Here is a 20,165-nt window from a genome sequence, read left to right as displayed (position 1 = left end):
AAGAAAAGAAAGAAAAAATGAGGTGGGAGGAGAACACAGGCACTGTTTTTAAACCATGTATTACACAAGTAATGTTTTCAGTTTGGAAAGATGTGGTAATTTCACTTGGCAAAGGTAGCTCAACCAATTGCAGGAAGGAGGAGGAAGAAGAGAAGGGGATAATGAATATGCAGAAGACGAGGAGGTGGACAATGATAAAGGCCACATCTACACTGGGCAGGTTAGTCTGGTAGAATCCAGAACCTTCATAGGAGACAAAGTGGATGAAATCACACAAAAAGGGAATTAGTTCCAAGGATTAAGTCAAAGTTGGGGTTCACTTCCACAGCAGAGGAGCAGAATGCCACCCCAAAATCCTACACGCATCTCCAGTGCTTACTATCCACTTGGCTACACTAAAAGGTAAAGGTAAAGGCTTTCCGCTGACGTTAAGTACAGTCGTGATCGACTCTGGGGGTTGGTGCTCATCTCCATTTCTAAGCCGAAGAGTCGGCGTTGTCCGTAGACACCTCCAAGGTCATGTGGCCGGCATGACTGCATGGAGCACCGTTACCTTCCCGCCGGAGTGGTACCTATTGATCTACTCACATTGGCATGTTTTTGAACTGCTAGGTTGGCAAGAGCTGGGGCTAACAGCGGGCACTCATTCCACTCCCGGGATTTGAACCTGGGACCTTTTGGTCTGCAAGTTCAGCAGCTCAGCGCTTTAACACACTGCGCCACCACCAGGGGCTACACTACCGACCCTGAAACCAATTGTGGAAGAAGGTGACTGGCCAGGAGCAGCCCCCAAAACAACATACGTGTGTTATATCCAGGACTGTTGTCCAGATGGATTGGGGAGCTCATCAACCCCGCTCGTCCTCTGTGTTGCCACTGCTCCTGGCCTGCCTCACCTTTACCTTTGCTGATGTTAGAACAGGGCACCCACATGACCAGGAAGAAGGAAGGTTGAGTTCCCTACGGGAGATAGGGCGGGTTGTAAATAAAGTTTTATTATTGATCTTCTCTCCATCTTGCTGGTCACTTCATCTTGACATCAGAAGACTGTGTTCTGTTGCAGGGAAATCACATTTACCTAGCAAACAAGCCACACCATCTTGAGCACCAAATGTGCTCAAGTACAGTGTGGAACTGAATGGTATTTCTGTTACATATGCAGTGGTTAACATAACCTGACTGTTATGTCAGTGCAGTGCAGGGTTGGACTAAATGCAATCTGCTAGATATTCTTGGATATGGCTTACTGAGTCCCACCAGCATAGTCAATACTAAGGCTTGGAAGGAACTGTAATCCAGCGGCATCTGGAGCAGGCATGGGCAAACTTCGCCCCTCCAGGTGCTTTGGATCTGCACTCCCACAATTCCTAACAGCTGGTAGGAATTGTGAGAGTTGAAGTCCAAAACTTCTGGAGGGACAAAGTTTGCCTTTGCCTGATCTAGAGTCAGGTTCATGTTGCTCATGTTGGATGGTGCTTGAATTCTAGGGATGCTTATAACAACAACAACAACAACACTTCATTTATATCCCAACCTATCTCCCCGAGAGAAGCTTAGCTATTTTTTCATAGTTGTTTACTTCATAGGGGAGACACTGGCATTATTTGACTAAAATTATAGGGCTTGGAGTAGGTATGGTTTGCGGGTTTCATGAGGGACTCCTATTCCTTCCCTCATACAATTCGAACACAGTGTCCCATCCCATCTTAATGCTGCCTTTAAAATGTGTTTTTTAAATTGCTTTGAAAATTTACATACCATGTGTCCTCCCAGTGAGCCAGCTCCACATTTAATATGCACTAATACATTTTGCAGAGTATCAGATCTCATCTTTTTAAAAACCACAAAGCCTGTTCCATTATTTCAGCCATGAATCAGTATAAAATTAGAAGGAATTCTGTGGGTGGCCATTCAGTTTTAATTGTGCCTTGGATTGTGACAGGTTCCTGTAGGATGCTGCTTACTATGATGGAAGTGTTTTATTCCCACAGCACACTCCACCATAACCACTACCACCTCCTCCACCACTTCTATATAAAGGCAAACAGCTATAAAAAGATTAAAAAGAAAAGGAGCTGCTACTAGAGCTGTTTCCAGCAAGTACGGATACAATAATGCCACGGCTGTTACATAATATAGCACTTGCACAGCTATACATACAGAAGAAAAGGGGTGGTGGTGGAAAATTCCCATTCTGCCATGGATCTAGGTCTTGGAGTATTCCAATATTTGGGGTGCAGTATATAAGATTGGGGGACCACTTTATGACTGAGGGCCAAATTCAATTTTAGAAGTACCTTTAAAGGCTTCATCACACTACCGTAGAGCATTTGTCCCCTTTAATCCACTTTAATTGCTGTGACTGCCTCCTGCAAAATTCTGGGTTTTGTTGTTTAGGGAGTCCCAGAGCTTCTCTAGATGAGCAGTTTAAAGGCCCCTTCCTAAACTACAAACCCCAGAATTCTGCAGGAGGTAATTACAGCAATTAATGTGGGTTAAAGTGGATAGATGCTCTAGTGCAGGCATGGGCAAACTTTGGCCCTCCAGGTGTTTTGGACTTCAATTTCCACAATTCCTGACCTCAGGCCCCTTCCTTAAGCGGCTGAGGGGGGAAAGGAAAGGGCCTGAGGCCAGGAATTGTCGGAGTTGAAGTCCAAAACACCTGGAGGGCCAAAGTTTGCCCATGCCTGCTCTAGTGTGATGAGCCACATTTCATGCTGGGAGGCAGTGGGGAGCGAAAAGCAAAAGATGGAGCCCAAATAACAGTATAATGTAAGTTAATTCTCTATTGTGTTATCAAAGGTTTTAAGACCAGAATCACTGGGTTGCTGTCAGTTTTCTGGGCAGTATGGCTATGTTCCAGAAGCATTTTTTCCTGACGTTTCACCCACATCAATGGCAGCCAACTTCAGAAGTTGTGAGGTATACTGAAAACTAAGCAATGGATGTTTATATATCTGTGGAAGGTCCAGGGTGAGAGAAAGAACTCTTGTCTGTTGGAGGCAAGTGGGAATGCTGCAATTACTCACCTTGATTAGTATTGAATAGCACATAATGAGCCAACCTGGACACAGCATATTATTTGAGAGCACAGAAATGCTGGACCACACTAACAACCGCAATATCAGACTACACAGAAAAGCCATTGAAATCCACAAGCATGTGGGCACCATGAAAATGAACAAAATCTGGATACCAGTACTAAAAAAAACTAAAATCATGACAGTAAATAAAGAAGAACACTCAGAAGACAGGGAAATTCCAGACAAGAAACAATCAGGACAAGTTAACACATGCCAACAAAGGATTCCCCCAGGCAATAAGCAGCCAGTCCTTGAATCTGGCTAATCAAGCTGGCCAATTGCTACATTCACACTTGACTCAGGCAGACAAGAGTTCTTTCTCCCACCCTGAACATTCCACAGATATATAAATCCAGCTTGCCTAGTTTCCAACACCTCGCAACTTTTGAGGATGCCTGCCATAGATGTGGGCAAAATGTCAGGAGAGAATGCTTCTGTAACATGGCCATACAGCCTGGAAAACTCACAGCAACCAGTAAATCTCTATTGCTGATGTGTTCATTGAAATAATTTCTGGATTATGGTGTCCCTAAGGCAAACTTGTCATAGGTTTTTCTTGGCATAATTTGCTAAGAAGGGATATGTCTTTGCTCTCCTCCGAGGCTGAATGAGTGTGGCTTGTTCAAGGTTGCCCAGCGGGTTTCCGTGGCTGTGTGGAAATATGACTCCTGGTTTCCAGAGTCCTAGTCCCATGCTCAAACCACTCACCAAGTTGACTGTGCTGGTAACTAAATCTTTGGAGAAGCCCTTCAGTTTTGGAGTGAGAAGGGTAGGGAAACTTGCAGTGTTTTTGCACATGTAAATGAGCTGAAATTAGCAGCAACACTCCTTTGCAACTGAAGCTAGCAAACCACCAAGTATTAATGTGATGGGGAAGGGTTTGTGGCCTTCTGGGAAATTCCAGATAATTGGATTGGGACCTTAAGAAGGCCAGAATTGATTATGAGGATTTGAGGTTTCTTGTGCCCACTATAAAGCATGACAGCAAATTGCATGTAGGATCAGCTTTCTCTTTCTGGATCTGCTCTTCCATGGTGTAACAAGCCCAAACACAGACACACTGACATACCTGAACTGAACTAAAACTATCGCAGCCTGACTGCTTTGTAGATTAAGAAAGCCCAAAAATAGCATTGCAAAAGACTTCCAGAGATTGGCAGAAGATACAGTGTTCTTGTGGGTACAATTTCTGCTCCAGCCAACAGCGGTTATAACAAGAGAGAAACTCCCATATTCACTGTAATGCCTAAAAGCACGCCTTTCTAACAGCAAATGTGAGATTCTTTGAAATTGTCCTGCATTAAGACTCAAGCAATGTTCTTTGAGTGCATGAACATGTACAATTTAGGGCTTTTTAGGAGGAAGGCAGTGCGGATACAATTGCTGCTTAAAATAGAGCACAGATGGTGCCCGCAGAGCTGGCATTAAAAGTTGTTATGGCCGGTCACGTCCCAGCAAGGAGCCCACTGGCAAAAGATCCCTGGATCTGATTCTTCTTTCCTCCACTGTGACCCAGGCTGAAATCCTGCCATGGAGTTGAATAGCATAAATCTCCACATGTTCTTGGCGGTTTGAATCCGGGGAGTGGGGTGAGCTCCCATCTGTCAGCTCCAGCTTCCCATGCGGGGACGTGAGAGAAGCCTCCCACAGGACGCTAAAACATCTGGGTGTCCCCTGAGCAACATCCTTGCAGATGGCCAATTCTCTCACACCAGAAGCAACTTGCACTTTCTCAAGTCGCTCCTGACACACACAAAAAATCTTCATATGTGGAGTTATGCAATGGTTAAGCCATATGAACCATATGTGTTCATGTGCCATATGTGTTGAGTGGCAACATTTTAATTATTTTAATGCTTTTTGTAGCACATACTGTTAAGCAATTTTGCTTTAATTTATAGCTTTGGCATCCTAGAATCTCAGGGCTTCATCACACCATTGTCTTGTAACAATTATGCTTTGAAGCAAACAGAAACATATCAATATGTAAACAATTACTTTCACACTTCCGTGTAATTCTGTTATGGTGCTGCTTTGACAAGGTCAGGTGTTTTAGGAAACAAGTTTAAATTGCCTTTCAGAACAGGGCACCTTGCTTGGGAAAAGCAAGGGGAAGAGGAGAACTATGCCTACTCTCGTTTTTTGCTGAATATCAAACCTGTAGGGGAAAGGACTGATCACACCAGAGGCAATATTGAAACAGCAGCGATATTGGGAGTCATTGACAGGTTTTCAGTGTTTACTACACCATTGTGCATAATGGGAATTGAGCATCCACAAATTTGGGTATCTTTGGGTGTCCTGGAACCACACCCCGGCAGATACCAAGGGTCAACTGTTATCTTTTTATCCATTTTAATTAATTGTTTAATGGTCTTTTGAGTACCATTATATGTATACCTTTTTATTGATGCCTTTGTACGGTTTTTAATTGGTACTATCTTTGTCATGCTAAAAAGGTAAAGGTAAAGGTTTTCCCCTGACATTAAGTCTAATTGTGTCCAACTCTGGGGGTTGGTGCTCATCTCCATTTCTAAGCTGAAGAGCTGGTGTTGTCCATAGACACCTCCAATGTCATGTGGCCGGCATGACTTTATGAAGCACTGTTACGGTCCCACCAGAGCGGTACCTATTGATTTACTCACATTTGCATGTTTTTGAACTGCTAGATTGACAGAAGGTGGGGCTAACAGCGGGAGCTCACCCTGCTCCGCGGATTTAAACTGCCAACCTTTCGGTTAGCACGTTCAGCAGATCATGCTACCCGAGTTGAATTATTGAGCAAAACCAAAACATAAATAATAAAAATAAATAAAAGGAACAGAAGTAACTGGCAACTATAACTTTTGAGAAAGTAAATGCAGAAAAAAGGGGGCGACCACAGCCACCCTCCGAAGCTGCAGCTGGATTGTCTTGCCTCTTGATCTACTCAAAGCAGCACTTTAAAAAAAGCCTTTCCTTCAGATTTGAACTCCTTTCTTCATCTTACATACTTTTAAAGAATAATTTGTGTATAACTCCTTACCAAAAACTTACACATAATTTTTCTTTTTGCTATAGTCTGCCATACAAAATACACTGCATAAAGAAGTTATTTATGTTCAGAAATGAAGGGCAGCTTAGGGAACAAAGACAGGCTGATTTGTCCTTTTGCTTTAGAGATCATTTTTAATAGCCAATAAACTGTAGGCCTGAATGAGAACAAAGGCATATATCTGGGCTAGGGGAATACGACTCTGGAAAGGTTGCACAAGAAAATTGCAATTTCGATCCTTTTCCCATAAGGAACAAATTACCTAGATGTGTTTCTTTGTCAAATACATTTTCTTCTACCAATAATTAGAGCTTAGCTCGAGGCACTGCATAATGTGTGTGCTTTGTATTTCTTTGTAGCGGGAGGAGGTGTGGCGGAGGCAGCCCAATGGGAAAGTTAGAGCCACACAGGCTGAACACACAATGGATAATACAATATTCTATGAAGAAGAACAAATTTTCTTTTAATTTCTTGTAAAGTTGCAATGGCCAAAATCAATAAAAGCATACTGAGTATTATTATGTGCTCCAGTTCAATCCAAATCTAGTTCTACTTATCAAGTCCCTTCAAGTTGCCTGTTTACCTATGGCAACAGCATGAATTTCTTAGATGAGGAATGCTCAGAACTGGTTTTGCCAGTTCCTTCCATTAAAATATTGTCTACAGTACCTGTTAACCAATTAGTTAATTAGTTAGGTGATCCCTCATTATCCGAGTATGATGGTCCTCCAAGTGTAGTGTCTTGGTGGTGGGTATGTAGGTGACTGTGGAGTCCTATTCTTGATCCTCATGTTCTTCCACAGTGAAGACATCAGAATCCAGATGGAAGCCGGTCCTGGTCAAAGTTGGCTTGATTCACCTTCCTTTTGGCACTTTTCTCCCTTTCACCCTTCATTCGTGCCTCTTCGAATTCCGCAGTACTGCTGGTCACAGATGACCTCCGGTTAGAGTGCTCAAGGGCCAGGGCTTCCCAGTTCTCAGTGTCTAAGCCAAAGTTTTTAAGTTTACCTTTACAGGAAGCCTTTAAAACTTACTCATTGTCAAGTTACACCCCTCATAGAAAGAAGGGCTGTGGTTCATTTGGTGCAGCACATTATTTTAATATACAAACTCTTAAGTTTCAATTCCTAGTATTTCCAGATAGGTAGGGTACATGTCAGAGGAAGGAATCCTTGGAGGTGGTTTTGCCAGTTCCTTTCTCAGAAATATAACCTACATGACTTCGTATTCATTGGTGATCTCCAAGTACTAACCAGGGTTGACCCTACATAGCTTCCAAGACAAGACAGGATCTGGTGCCTTTGGGATATGTTAGCAGTTACTGAGTGGAACCGTTTAAATCACTAGTGCTCAAGGCATTTCTAAATTAAGAATGATTGCTTTTGGCAGGTTATGGAAGTTAAGCATATCTAAGTTTAGGTCTAGTCTGTCTGGCAGGAGGTCATTCTTGGTATGTTATTCCTTCAGAGTCAAGAGGCAATTTCAGGCACATTGTTCACAATGGATAGGCCTGACTAACTTCTAAAAGAAGAAGTACAAGTATCTTGAATGAAGCAGATGTGTTCCTGGGCATTAAATGCTTAAGAAAAACATGGCATCAAAGGGAGAAAGAATCAGGATAGGATTTGCCACCATAAAAAGAACAATTCAACATGTTCCAGCAAATGTTTTATTCCAAATTGACCATATGCCCAGGTAAAATGAAACAATGAAATCAGGCAAACCATCATGGTAAGTAAACAAGACCTAGAGACCACTTGAAAATGTCTTCCAGAACAGATCCCGGGATGATCTTTCCTTCTGACAACCTTATGATTTCCATTTTGGTGGTTAGCCTATACTTTTTTCAACCAACTTTTTCAATCCGCTAGATCTAGCTAGTGAAGTAGACTCTTATCTGATTTCCTCTTTTCTCCCTGTTTTTGCAATTCACAACTATAGTAGGATTTACTAGAAGAGAATCACATTTGCTCTCAATTCAAGCTTTATTGCAGACTTGGTGCTGCAACCTGGCACTAAAAATACTTCTCCAGCCCTTCTTTTCTTCATCACCTTTCCAACACCATGCCGCTAAAAAAAAACCAACTTCCAGCTACACAGAGGACAAGGAAGAAAGGGGGCAGGGCATCTGTAAAATGACTACAAAAAGGAGCTCCTGCATACCTGTATCTGCCTTTACCCACCTGCTTGAGTCGTGTTTTAACTGGTACCTTGTTCAAGAAGACCTGGGAGGACCTGTTTTGAATATGACCCACAAATTCTACTTGAATCAGGCCAGCCCTCCCCAACCTGATGCTGAAATATACAAGTCCCAGAATCACGCACTTCCAAAGTTGCAGCCCAGCATGTTTGGAGGGCACCATGTCAGGTAAGCTGAGTCAGTGCTCTTTTCATTGCTTAGGATGGATTACGGTTCCACTAGCTTTGTGGTTTCATCTCCAAGTAGTATGCATTCTACACTGAAGAGCTGGCATGACTATTTTTCAAGGCAGAAGGATGTGCATTCATCCTATGGAGGGTTCAAATCCAGGATGCAGAAATTCTGGTTCTCCTGACCCAAGCAATTATGGGAGCATTTGGGATGAAGAAATCCACACTGTAATCCTCAATAAGTGAAGCTCCTGAAGACCATGAGACCTAATCTGTGTGGCTCTCAATTTCAAGCACCACCTGATATTGGTTTGCTCTTTCCTTGTGCAGAAAATGATAGGCAGAATGAAGCCAATCAATCTCAACTCATGTTATCAACCATGATCTGAAGCACAAATCCTCTTTCTAGTCTTGGGTCATTTCCTTTGCAATATGCCATTATAATTATAAGGGACAAAATGCCCAGGAGAAATCATAGGAGGTGCCCAGTCCCCAGTTCATATTGTGGCATCCACATACACAAGCTAAACGTTCACTTGCCCTCTAATTCCCCATTGCTGCCTTCACCACCTTCCCTCCCCATGGAAGATCGTTTTGACTGCGATAGAAGACAACCACAATATTTCCATCTGAGGAATGTGGCCACAGTGTATGCTTTTTCCAAAATAAAACAGGAAATGGTAGAAGCGAAAGTATAGTACAGATGGGCAGAATGAAGTAAGTCTCTCACAGCATAGTGTGAGAGACTGAGGCAGCATAAGGTCCTCTTACCTTAAGCACTGGCTCCCTGGATTTTTTTTTCTCCAGCTAGCCACTGGGAAAAACAAGGCGACATTGGATTTGCCAGTATGGTGCAGCCTTATATGGATTTAAGGCATGTCTTGAGCCAGGTTGGGGTCTCCAAATGTTGCAATGCAATTTCTAAAATTATTTACCATTAACTGCTGGGTGTTGCTGCTCAGTAATATCTGGAGGACAAGCAATTCCCATTCTAGCTCTACATTATTTTTATATTTTGCTTGCAAGCACCCAATATTTGTTGGTGTTCTCAACCATTAGTCCACCATACATTTTGCATTTCAGCTTCCATATGCCACAGCCAGTATAGCCCATGGTTAGGAATTAAAGGAGCTGATCTGGAGGCCAAAATTTGTGAACCTTTGCACAATGTATTATATGCATTTCAGTTTCCAAATAAAGCAAGCACTCTTTTCTAGATTTTGTATTTTGCTACCCATGAATAGGTTTTATTGCTGTGTGCCTTCAAGTCATTTCTGATGTATGGTGACCCTAAGGTGAACTTATCATGGGATTTTCTTTGCACAATTTGTGTGCCTTGCCCCAGATCCCCAGTGAGTTTCCACAGCTGAGAGGGCATTCAAACCCTGGTTTCCAGTCATAGTCCAACACTTAAACCATGACAACACACTTGCTTTGTGTTCCAGGTTATGCTATACTTGCTCACTACCTATACTGATCACCAGAGGTCAGTATCTTTCCACAGGAGTACAGCAAACAGCCTCATGCACAAGCTACCACTGTAATGCCAGGCGAAGGCTTCTCTTTGAAAAAGTACTTATTACAATCATCTAAGTTCCCCATTTCCTACCCAAAAGGGGCTAGTTATCATTAGTTCCTTTCTCTGCATTTCATTTCTCTTCCAGGAAAGGAACTAAAATGTTACTTTTAAAGTTACATTTAAAGCTACTTGAATTATGTTATGATACCTCATTTGCCATTTAATAACACCATACTGCCTAGAGTATATAAGAGTATTAAAAGCTACTGTACAAACAGAATGGTTATCCACTGTTGTTACAATCTCAGTGAAACTTATATCATTGTCACAGCTGAAAGTAATTAATAGGTAACCTGTAACTTCTAGCTATTTACTTCAAACATTTTCAGACATAAGGTTTAAAAGCCCTTTTATCAATACGTGTCTGTACAAGATAACTCCATGTCTGTTCATGGAAAAGGAAAACTTATCAAGAAACTGCATTGTTCTTTTCTTTATACTGTATTAGCTGTACCCGGCCACGCGTTGCTGTGGCGAAGTATGGTGGTATGGGAAATAAAATATTGAGGAATTGGTGGTAGTTAAGGGAAAGGGTAAAGGTTTTCCCCTGACATTAAGTCCATTATAAATGGGTTATATAGCTGTGTGGAAGGGCCTTGAGTCTACACTGCCATATAATCCAGTTAAAATCAGATAATCTGTATTTTATAGGCAGTGTGGAAGAGGCCTAAGTGAGGCCTAACTCTGCCTGTCCCCTGGGCTGAGTGGGTTGCTAGGAGACCAAGTGGGTGGAGCTAATAATAATAATAATAATAATAATAATAATAATAATAATAATAATAATAATAACTTAATTTTTATACCCCGCCCCATCTCCCCGAAGGGACTCGGGGCGGCTTACATGGGGCCAGGCCCGATAAAACAAACAAAACAGTAACAAAGCAATAAAACAATTACCCCAGTAAAAAATATCAACATCAATAAAAACAATCATTAAAATCAACAAGCAGGATACAGTGTTAAAAACAGGAGCTTAGCCTCCTAACTGGCAGCAATTGGATGAAAACAATTATTCCTCTCCCTCTAATTAGGACTTTATTTTTCTTTTCTTTTTGTTGTATGAACGTAGAGGCATGGATGAGGGGTTGTGCTGCCAAGTTTAGTGTTTCTGGAATGTGTAGTTTTGTTGTTTTGTCCTAGGCCGAAATTTAATTGCCCTTTTATATATATAGATTAAGATAGCCAAATCAATCAAGCAGCTGTTACATTATAGCATAATTAACTCCTCCAGTTTGCCCACTAAAAACATGGTACATGATACAAAAAATCAACTGGTGTTAAGCTCCTGCTACACCATGGACTTCAATGGGAGATTTTGGCATGTGCCAAACATTCACCAATTCAAGTAATATAGTAACTATACCAGACGGATGACTTCCAAAATTTTTGGATTACACTCCAATTTGCACTGGCAATACTTGGGGACACATTGGCACAACAATCAAAAACATCTGGGGAATACCAGTTTGGCAAAGCCTGCAGTAGGTAAGTAAAGTGTTTTGCTAAGGTTCTTTAGTTTTACACAACTTGCAAATTAGGTGAATTAAAAATAATAAAGATACCACATTCTTTGTATCAGGAGAGGAAACGAAATAACAAAACCACTCAGTACAGATTGAATATCCCTTATCCAGAATACCAAAATTTAAAATTGTCCACATAGGTGGTTGAAGAAAATGACATCTTTGTTTTCTGACGTTTATTGTACAAAAACCATGTTTCATGCATATAAAAAACCTTGAAAAAAGTATCTTCAGGCTATGTGTGTAAGGTATAAGAAACATAAATCTCCAAGCTTAATATATGCAAATACAGACATTCCAAAATTAAAAACAAAAAATCTCAAACATTTCCAGTCCTAAGCATTTCAGATAAGGGGTGCTTGACCTAATAAAGACTTCCATTATTTCATGATTCGTGTGAATGTATCCCTTACTAGAGCTGAAATGAAACAGAAAAAATATCATTTCAAACATAAGCTTTATTTGAAACTGTAACTTTTACATAACCAGAAAAAGATATATAAAGAAGGTAAATTACCTAATGTGTAAACTTAGTTCACTAATTTTGATTTACATTTTTATCTGTAAAATACTGAAAAGAGGTGAGAAAATACTTCAAATATAGAAATAAATTGTCCACCTAAGTTGTAAACCTTAACTACATATCACTCATTTAGTGGTTTAATTAAAAATACAAATATTCTGTGAGTTGATCTTTTTCTGTGCTCCTAAAATATTTTAGAATCTTTCATAGTGGTAGAAAGTGTAATATCAGAGTGTATCAATAACACATCAAAAGAAAACTTTGAGAAACCAGTGCCATACTCTGATATCAATAGAGGAAATACAGTCTTGTCACACTACATTTGTTCTAGCAAAGGAATATGTAGAACACTCTTCTGACCAGCACTACCACCATATTGTAATACATAGGCAAATACTAACACAATTATTATCTCAAGTGGAACTATAGGAAGCAGAATTCCCCACAGGAAAACCTAAATTATATGCAGGGTCCAGGATATTGCCCACAAAAGAGATCAGGTTACCTGAATTCACTTGATGGCCACCTTCTGCTTCCTTGAGAATTCTGAATGTAGTAGAATTAGCAGTTCTAGAGATTTTGGATGAAACTCAATAATGGAGGTTCACATTTTCTGTGCCGTAAGTATATCCATGTAACTTCTTTCGCCTCCATTTCCAAGGCCAAGTGTAGCTTATCCCAGTATTTTAAGGCAAAATCTTGATTCCTGAGCTAGAAAAGTGTTGAGTGAACTCAGGATCTTCATATACATTTAGAGCTCATGCTTTATCTATGTTGGTGCTACTCAAAATAGCAAGCTTGATATTTGAAAGAAAGTCACTGAGACAAAGGAATACTAGCTGTTAATGTTGTCCATTATATTTAATATAGAAAGTGCACAAGGTGGTAATTTTTTATTTGGTCAGCTTGTTAAAGAAACATTGTGCTAGTTTAGGAATTTGTTAGGCAAAACAGGAAAAAAACCGATCCCAGCTTCATGAGCTTCAGACAACGGTTCTTAGCTTAAGAACTTGCATAAACATGTGACAAATCATGATTGCACTTCCTAGCACAAGGCCCATTTGGGTATGGAAGAGTCAATGGGCTCTTGAGTTATAAGATGCCTACATTACAAACTCACTTCTGTGCCTTGTCCACTACCAGTTCCACAGTGCCTTGCATAGGGAGAATGAGAAGCTATCTTCCGAGTCTGAGCCCAGTGGGCAGAAGTGCCATTTCTCACTTCTCTGAGCAGTACAAATAAGAAGGGAAAGGTAGTGTTGCAGGCTCAGAAAATTTATCTTAATGAACCAAACAAGTTTCATTTTAAGTGTGTTCAGTGGGTAGTCACTTGCTTAAGCAGTTACTTAAACCGCTTGTTCCAGGACAATAACCATGTTAATCTCTTACGTGTGTCATAAACTTTTGCAGGCCAGGATACTGTCCTGTCTGATATTTCACAGATGAAAGTTGGGATGCATGTGTGCTCAGAAACATGTGACCAGGAATCAAAATATAATTTTCTGAAGTCTCTCTGCTAACTTCCGCACTACCACCACAGAGTATATGTTAATACTGAAGGTTGGGGGGACTGGAAAAATTAAGGAAATTTGTCCTAATGCTTCTTACCATGAACACACTTATTCAACATTGCTTCATCGTAGCACAAAACTGATTCTGGACTCATACCAGTGGAGTATATTACTATGACATCTAAACATGTGAAATTTCTTTTCAAATTGAATATGATAATTTAATGTTATCTTTAGATTTATTTATTTTTTGCTTGAATCATCTGGAGCTCTCTGCTCCAAGCCTGTTCTTTTACTGCCTTTTAAATTTACTTGTGTGTTTTTGTAAAACCATATACTGTATGCTGGTTTTCTATCTGTAAGCCGCCCCGAGTCCCTCTGGGGAGATGGTGGCGGGGTACAAAAATAAAATTATTATTATTATTATTATTATTATTATTACTGCTTGTAGCATATTTTGTCTGATTTGCATGAATTGGTTTATGCAGAATGAATAGTTCTCCATCAGTGTGTGAGAAGAACAGAAGTGCATGAATATGCGTTAGCCTTTTTTTCCCATTTGTCCTTTTCCAATCTTTGCACAAATTATTAATGTATTTCAAATGTGGAAAAGGCAGACACCAGACTGCAACAATTAAATATAAAGTATTATGTTATGAGGAAGATCATAAAAACACAGCCAAAAACTTCACTACTTTGCATTTTAAATTAAAAAATGCTTCCTTCTAAAATACGTTGAGTAACTTTTACTATTGTAACTGTAATGCGTGTCTGATTTTTGTGCGTGTCAGGAGTAACTTGAGAAACTGCAAGTTTCTTCTGGTGGGAGAGAACTGGCCATCTGCAAGGATGCTGCCCAGTGGACTCCTGGATGTTTGATGTTTTACCATCCTGTGGGAGGCTTCTCTCATGACCCCGCATGGGAATTTGGAGCTGACAGACAGCTCACCCTGCTCCCCGGATTCAAACCGCTGACCTTTTGGTCAGCAGTCCTGCCGGCACAAGGATTTAACACATTGCACCACTGGGGGCTCTATCCATGTCTTATGGACTGAATAAAAATGAAAGCTAAAACAACATGACATACACAGGCCCTTTACTGTTCAAGTATCTCTAGATGCCTTTCTTCTAAGCCTAGGATGGGCACTTACAGCACAGGCAGGTACAAATTTCACCCCTGTGCATCTAAGAAATTCTGCATTACGTTTTCAGCTAAAAATTGGTATGAAAATCTTACTACTGTATTTCCAGACCATTTCTGGAATTTGGAGGTCAGGCCGATTCTAAAGTCCTGTCCCAAGAGAAGATTATTTTTTTTAAAAAAAAACACATATAAAAGGCAAGCTACCATTCCAGAAGCAGTGATTAGTTGTTTGAGGACATTTCAATCTAGGGTCTTGGCATGGGGCTAAAAATGGGATGTGCAGTAGTTTTCCAAATTTCATTGATAGTGAAAAAAATATACCTATACTCTAACATAATTTTATCTTATTTCATTTATGCCAAGATTAAAACCTGTTATTGAAATCATGTTATGGAAAAAAAATATTTTTGGGCCTTCCTGTTACCAGCTGTCAAAAATCATGTAATAATTAATAAACATCATTCTGTTCAGATCTTAAAATAAGAAATATAAAGAGATGTTCCGGCTCACTTTTCCCGACTGCCTCTTGCACAGAAAAAGGAAATTACATTTCACATGTTAATCTATATTTAGAACTATATTTAATCTATAGTTAATCTATATTTAGAGCTATTTTAGAACTGTTATGTCAAAATGATTTATAGAGATAGTATTTTAGTCAGTGCAGGGGAACGGGACAAGGCGAGAGAAAAGCTCACTTGGAAGAGTAAAATACCTTGGGGTAGACTTTGAACAAAACGTGACATCTATCTTGATTAAAGCCGTATTTAACAATACCTACTGCACAATTGTTGAAGTCAGATTTAAGATAAATCCCAGCATTTCTTGCACAAAAAAAGAAAAGTTTAAAATCCTTTCATTTGATTGGGTGAAAGAATAGAAGAAATCTACATTCAAAGAGAATGTAGGGAAAATCCAATGCTTTTTCAATAACAAAAGTACTGAATCGTATCAGATTATGAATTTTTAATTTTTCCTTACATGACAAATTTAGAACTGATCTTCCATATGCCTATATATACCTAATGTATTGTGAATGCAACAGCAGCTTTCAATCAACAGAATCACTCAGTACTATCAAGGGCCATACTCAAGTAGGAGGTTAAAATGAAACTGAAAGTTCCATGACTTTGTTACTCCCACACATTGCTGTCCTTTCCAAACAAGTAGGTAGTGAGCGATTATGAGGCCAAAGGATTAAGAAGGACAAATGAGAGGAAAGAATAGTGGCATTGTATTCAGCAGCACCCCCCCAAAATAGGGCCAGCACCAACGTCTTCCAAACTTCTGTTTCACTGAATCATAATCAGGTATTAACAACACTCTGAAAACACAATGCTGAAACAGATTTCAATATAACTATAACTTATGCATAACTTTAGAGTAATCGAACTGAATTAAAGTATGAACTAAATTGTACAGATATATAATTGAACCAAAAACAAGATCCATGATGTAGAAATTATGATTTCTAGGTATGGAGAGTGAAGACAGCAGACAGATAGCAGTCGTTTAAAATTTGCTGGAGGAGAGTTCTACAAGATACCACGGATTCAGCAAAAGACAAAGAAACAAGTCCACTCTTGTACTTAGACATATCATGAGATGATAAGACTTCCTGGAAAATATAATTGTAAGTAAAATTGAAGGCAGAAGGAAAAGAGGAAGACCACATTACTGGTAGATGGATTCCATCAAGGAAGCCACAACCCTGAGCTTGCAAGTCCTGAGCAATAACTGGGCCTCTTGGAAGACCCTCATTTGTAGAGTTGCCACCAGTCAAAGCTGAACTTAATAGAACATAGGGGTAAAGGTAAAGGTTTCCCCTGACATTAAGTCTAGTCGTGTCCGACTCTGGATGCTGGTGCTCATCTCCATTTCTAAGCCAAAAAGCCGGTGTTGTCCGTAGATGCCTCCAAGGTGATATGGCCGCCATGACTGCATGGAGCACCATTACCTTCTCGCCGGAGTGGTACTTATTGATCTACTTACATTTGCATGTTTTTGAAATGCTAGGTCGGCAGAAGCTGGGGCTAACAACAGGAGCTCACCCCACTCCCTGGATTCGAACCGCCGACCTTTCGGTCAGTAAATTCAGCAGCTCAGCAGTTTAACTGTTGCTTACAACATGAGGGCACCCAAGAATAAAGATGACACAAGTGTACCCTCAAGCTGACTAAAGGCAGTATGCGTCTATTAACATATAATAGATGCGGCTCTGTAAACTGTATAACAGGGGTAAAAAAATTGTCCAAGTGACCTGATAATCATCCTTTCATATTGATTATGTATTTAGATGCCAGGATCAGAATTTAATTTTTCTAGTCATTCAAAAAACAGGAATGGACCAAACATGGGGTTCAATTTACCTCGTCTTTTTAATTCAACAATTCCTAAGAATATAACGAACTTAATTACAATTTCCATTGTAACCAGCCTTGTAACCTAAGATTTTTGAAAAGTAATGAAAAACTGTATATATCTAAGGAAAGAAGGAGAAAATCCAGCTTTTCTATAAGTCGCCCAGTCCCTTCATACATACATCATTTGTATGACTCCAACCCTGAATATTTAAAAGTATATCTATGATGTAAAAAATCGCCTAAAATTTACCTACCCCATACAGGTAGGACAGCGTACATATTTAAAAAATAAGAAAAATACTTTGAGCTGTTACCATTTTGTCAACTTAAGTGAAGAAGGGCCAAACTTGCATAATTAATAATATGCCATCTCCCATTTTCTACAATTAGGCTCCCAGCTCTAACAATTGTATTAGATCGAAAATATGATTTATAATATGCAAATCTTATAAGCAATTACAGAGATTCATGGTCAAGAAATTCCAGTTAGTGCCTTCTCTTGAGTCTGAATACAATTTGCTACATTCAGTGACACTGCAATATTCTGGAACAGATACTGAAAATAGTATCCTTGGATCTGTATAAGCAGATCCAATATTTGCTAAATGACTGCATTCTGATCACCATCAATCTAGTTTAATTGCACCACACAGATTTCTGCTCATACACAAAATGAATGATTTCCTAAAGAAATTCATAGCATCCTTTGATGCTATGTTCTCATCTCAGTCTGACCAGTCGTTCTCATCACATTCTGATTCATCATCTGAATCACTGTATTCCACAGCAATGCGTCTAGACAGAATTGTGGCTACATCATTTCCAACTGGTTCACGCTTGGCTTCTTGTTCCCGCTGTTCTTGAACTTTTTTCAACTGGATGCCTGAAGTAAACAAGCAGATAGCATATCAAATTGTAACTTTTACAGACAGAATTTTCTTCTAAAAATAGCACAGGACTCAAAATCAAGTTAGAATCACAGAATCATAGAATAGGAGAGTTGGAAGAGACCTCATGGGCCATCTAGTCCAACCCCCCGCTAAGAAGCAGGAAATCGCATTCAAAGCACCCCCGGATTAGGGTTTGTTCTGACATATTATGGTTTCAAAGGGCTATTTTTTATGCACATTGCATTTATGAGTAAGACTTCCAAAAGTTAGGCCACAGTCTTCTTGATTGTCCTGGCTTATTAACAGAGCACTTTGAATATACTTTTATAGGCCAATAGCTGAAAGCTATCACTCATATATATTTTGAGTACTTTACTATACTGTACCAATGCTACAAACTTCAATTCTGATGTACATACCAGACAAGGTACTGGATGGAGAGGGTATTATCTCCCCCCAGTTAAGTGTTGGGAGTTATGTTTTCGACACCACATACGTGCATTCATCTGTATTTTATCTTACATACAACCATGTCTCCATCAATCTATACAGGGCATTCATGATGGATCTCGGGGGGTGGATTTACTGAAATCCTCTAAGGTCTGTTCAGACTACCAAGATGCCTCCCCCCCAAACAAAAAACAAAATTGGAAGCATCCAGATCATTTTTAGTTTGGAAAAACAGGTTTTTTCTGATGTTAAATAGTGCAAGAAAATGTCCTCCCCGTTTATATTTTTTAATGATTGACCAAGTAACCAATATTAATGTTATTTGTGAGACAGTCAGATACTAATAGATTTTGCTGTACCCTGAATACAACAAAAATCTCAAATTTCTTAGAAGCAGGAATATATTCAGATGGTATGAAATAAAATATAATTTCATCTTCATTTTAGGCTTCTTAGTGGCTAAATGTAGACCCTTCTCATTTTTTTTAAAAAAAACTACACCTTAAACTAGCAAGGAGATAAGTTGTTTAAATCCTCTCCTTGTCCTTTCAGCAAGACATCAAATGCTTTATTTTTTAATGAAATGTAGATGAGAACAACTTAACCTTAAGCAATTCAATATCTTCCTGGCAACATGCAAAACTTAAACATGAGGGAGATTTAAAAATATTTCAGCTAGAATGGGGTGGGTGTATCTGGATCTCATCTAGTTACATTTTGAATAACCGTTTAAAAGTGATTGATAGAAACAGATCTGAACGATGCATATCCACACTAGATTACTTGAAACAGATCCTTTCAACAGATATATTCTTTCAAAAATGAATTTTCATTATTTAAAAACCAAATAGTAGAAACACTTTCCCAAAAATATCTATTCGAGCAGGAATGAGCTCTCTCTATGTATATATATGTATATATATGTATATATGTGTGTGTTATAGAACACCAACGTGTGAGTCAAAATAGGTATCACATCAGTCGCATGGTTAATCCTGGTTTGAATTATTTCTTTTTTAAAAAAGGAAATAGCTTGGGTGAGGCCTGAACTTGATCAGGATCTCTTGCTTTGCCATGGGATAATGCCAATCAAAATCATTCCCATAAACTGCTGCAATTTGGAATGGACTGAGAGAATTTAGCCCAGTCAGATACAGCTGAAGAAGTAAAGAGTTTTTAAAAGGGTTCTTGTAATGTTCCCATATAGAGCTGAAATACCTGAAAAGCATGAGATTCTTTCTAATCTTGGAAGCTAATCAACCCTGTTTAGCACTTGGACAGTAGACTACCAACAAAAACCAAGTGCCACAGGCTATATTTCAGAGAAAAGAACTTGCAAAACTATTTGTGAGTATTCCTCACCTAAGAAAACCATTTTACCGTAAGCCGACAGCCAACTTGAAGACAAATACACAAGCACTTAAACACAGAGATTTATGACTGTAGCTATCACCAGAATGCCATTCCTGCGTTTCTGCCAGAAATACCACTCTTTAAGCTACCAATCAAAAGATACAGTGCAGTTTTTCTTTTCCCCCTTCAATGGATTTGTGAAAATAAGACAGAAAAACTTGTGGGAAAACAAAAGCTGATGATATTCTTTGGCTCTCCCATAAAACTCAATGAATGAGCAGAGGAATTATGTGATTTAAAAGCCTAATTTGGAAGCACCCCCAATATGATGTCAAAGAAAAC

General features: G+C 39.4%; 1 protein-coding gene across 6 annotated transcripts in view; it reads right to left on the bottom strand.

The window, feature by feature from the left end:
- Positions 1-12,029: 12,029 nt before the first annotated feature.
- The window catches only part of wasf3 (WASP family member 3), a 63,386-nt gene continuing 55,250 nt past the window's right edge, over positions 12,030-20,165 (bottom strand). For all 6 annotated transcript variants that reach the window (XM_016996319.2, XM_062974668.1, XM_008117876.3 and 3 more), the window contains one exon: positions 12,030-18,013. In XM_016996319.2, the coding sequence (XP_016851808.1) occupies positions 17,856-18,013 (158 nt within the window). In that variant the 3' untranslated portion in view covers positions 12,030-17,855. The remainder of the gene's footprint in view (positions 18,014-20,165) is intronic.

The sequence above is a fragment of the Anolis carolinensis genome, chromosome 3 (genome assembly GCF_035594765.1).
Source record: "Anolis carolinensis isolate JA03-04 chromosome 3, rAnoCar3.1.pri, whole genome shotgun sequence".
Taxonomy (NCBI): Eukaryota; Metazoa; Chordata; class Lepidosauria; order Squamata; family Dactyloidae; genus Anolis; species Anolis carolinensis.
The sequence above is the reverse complement of the archived record's forward strand: the minus strand, read 5'-3'. Positions and strand labels throughout refer to the sequence as shown.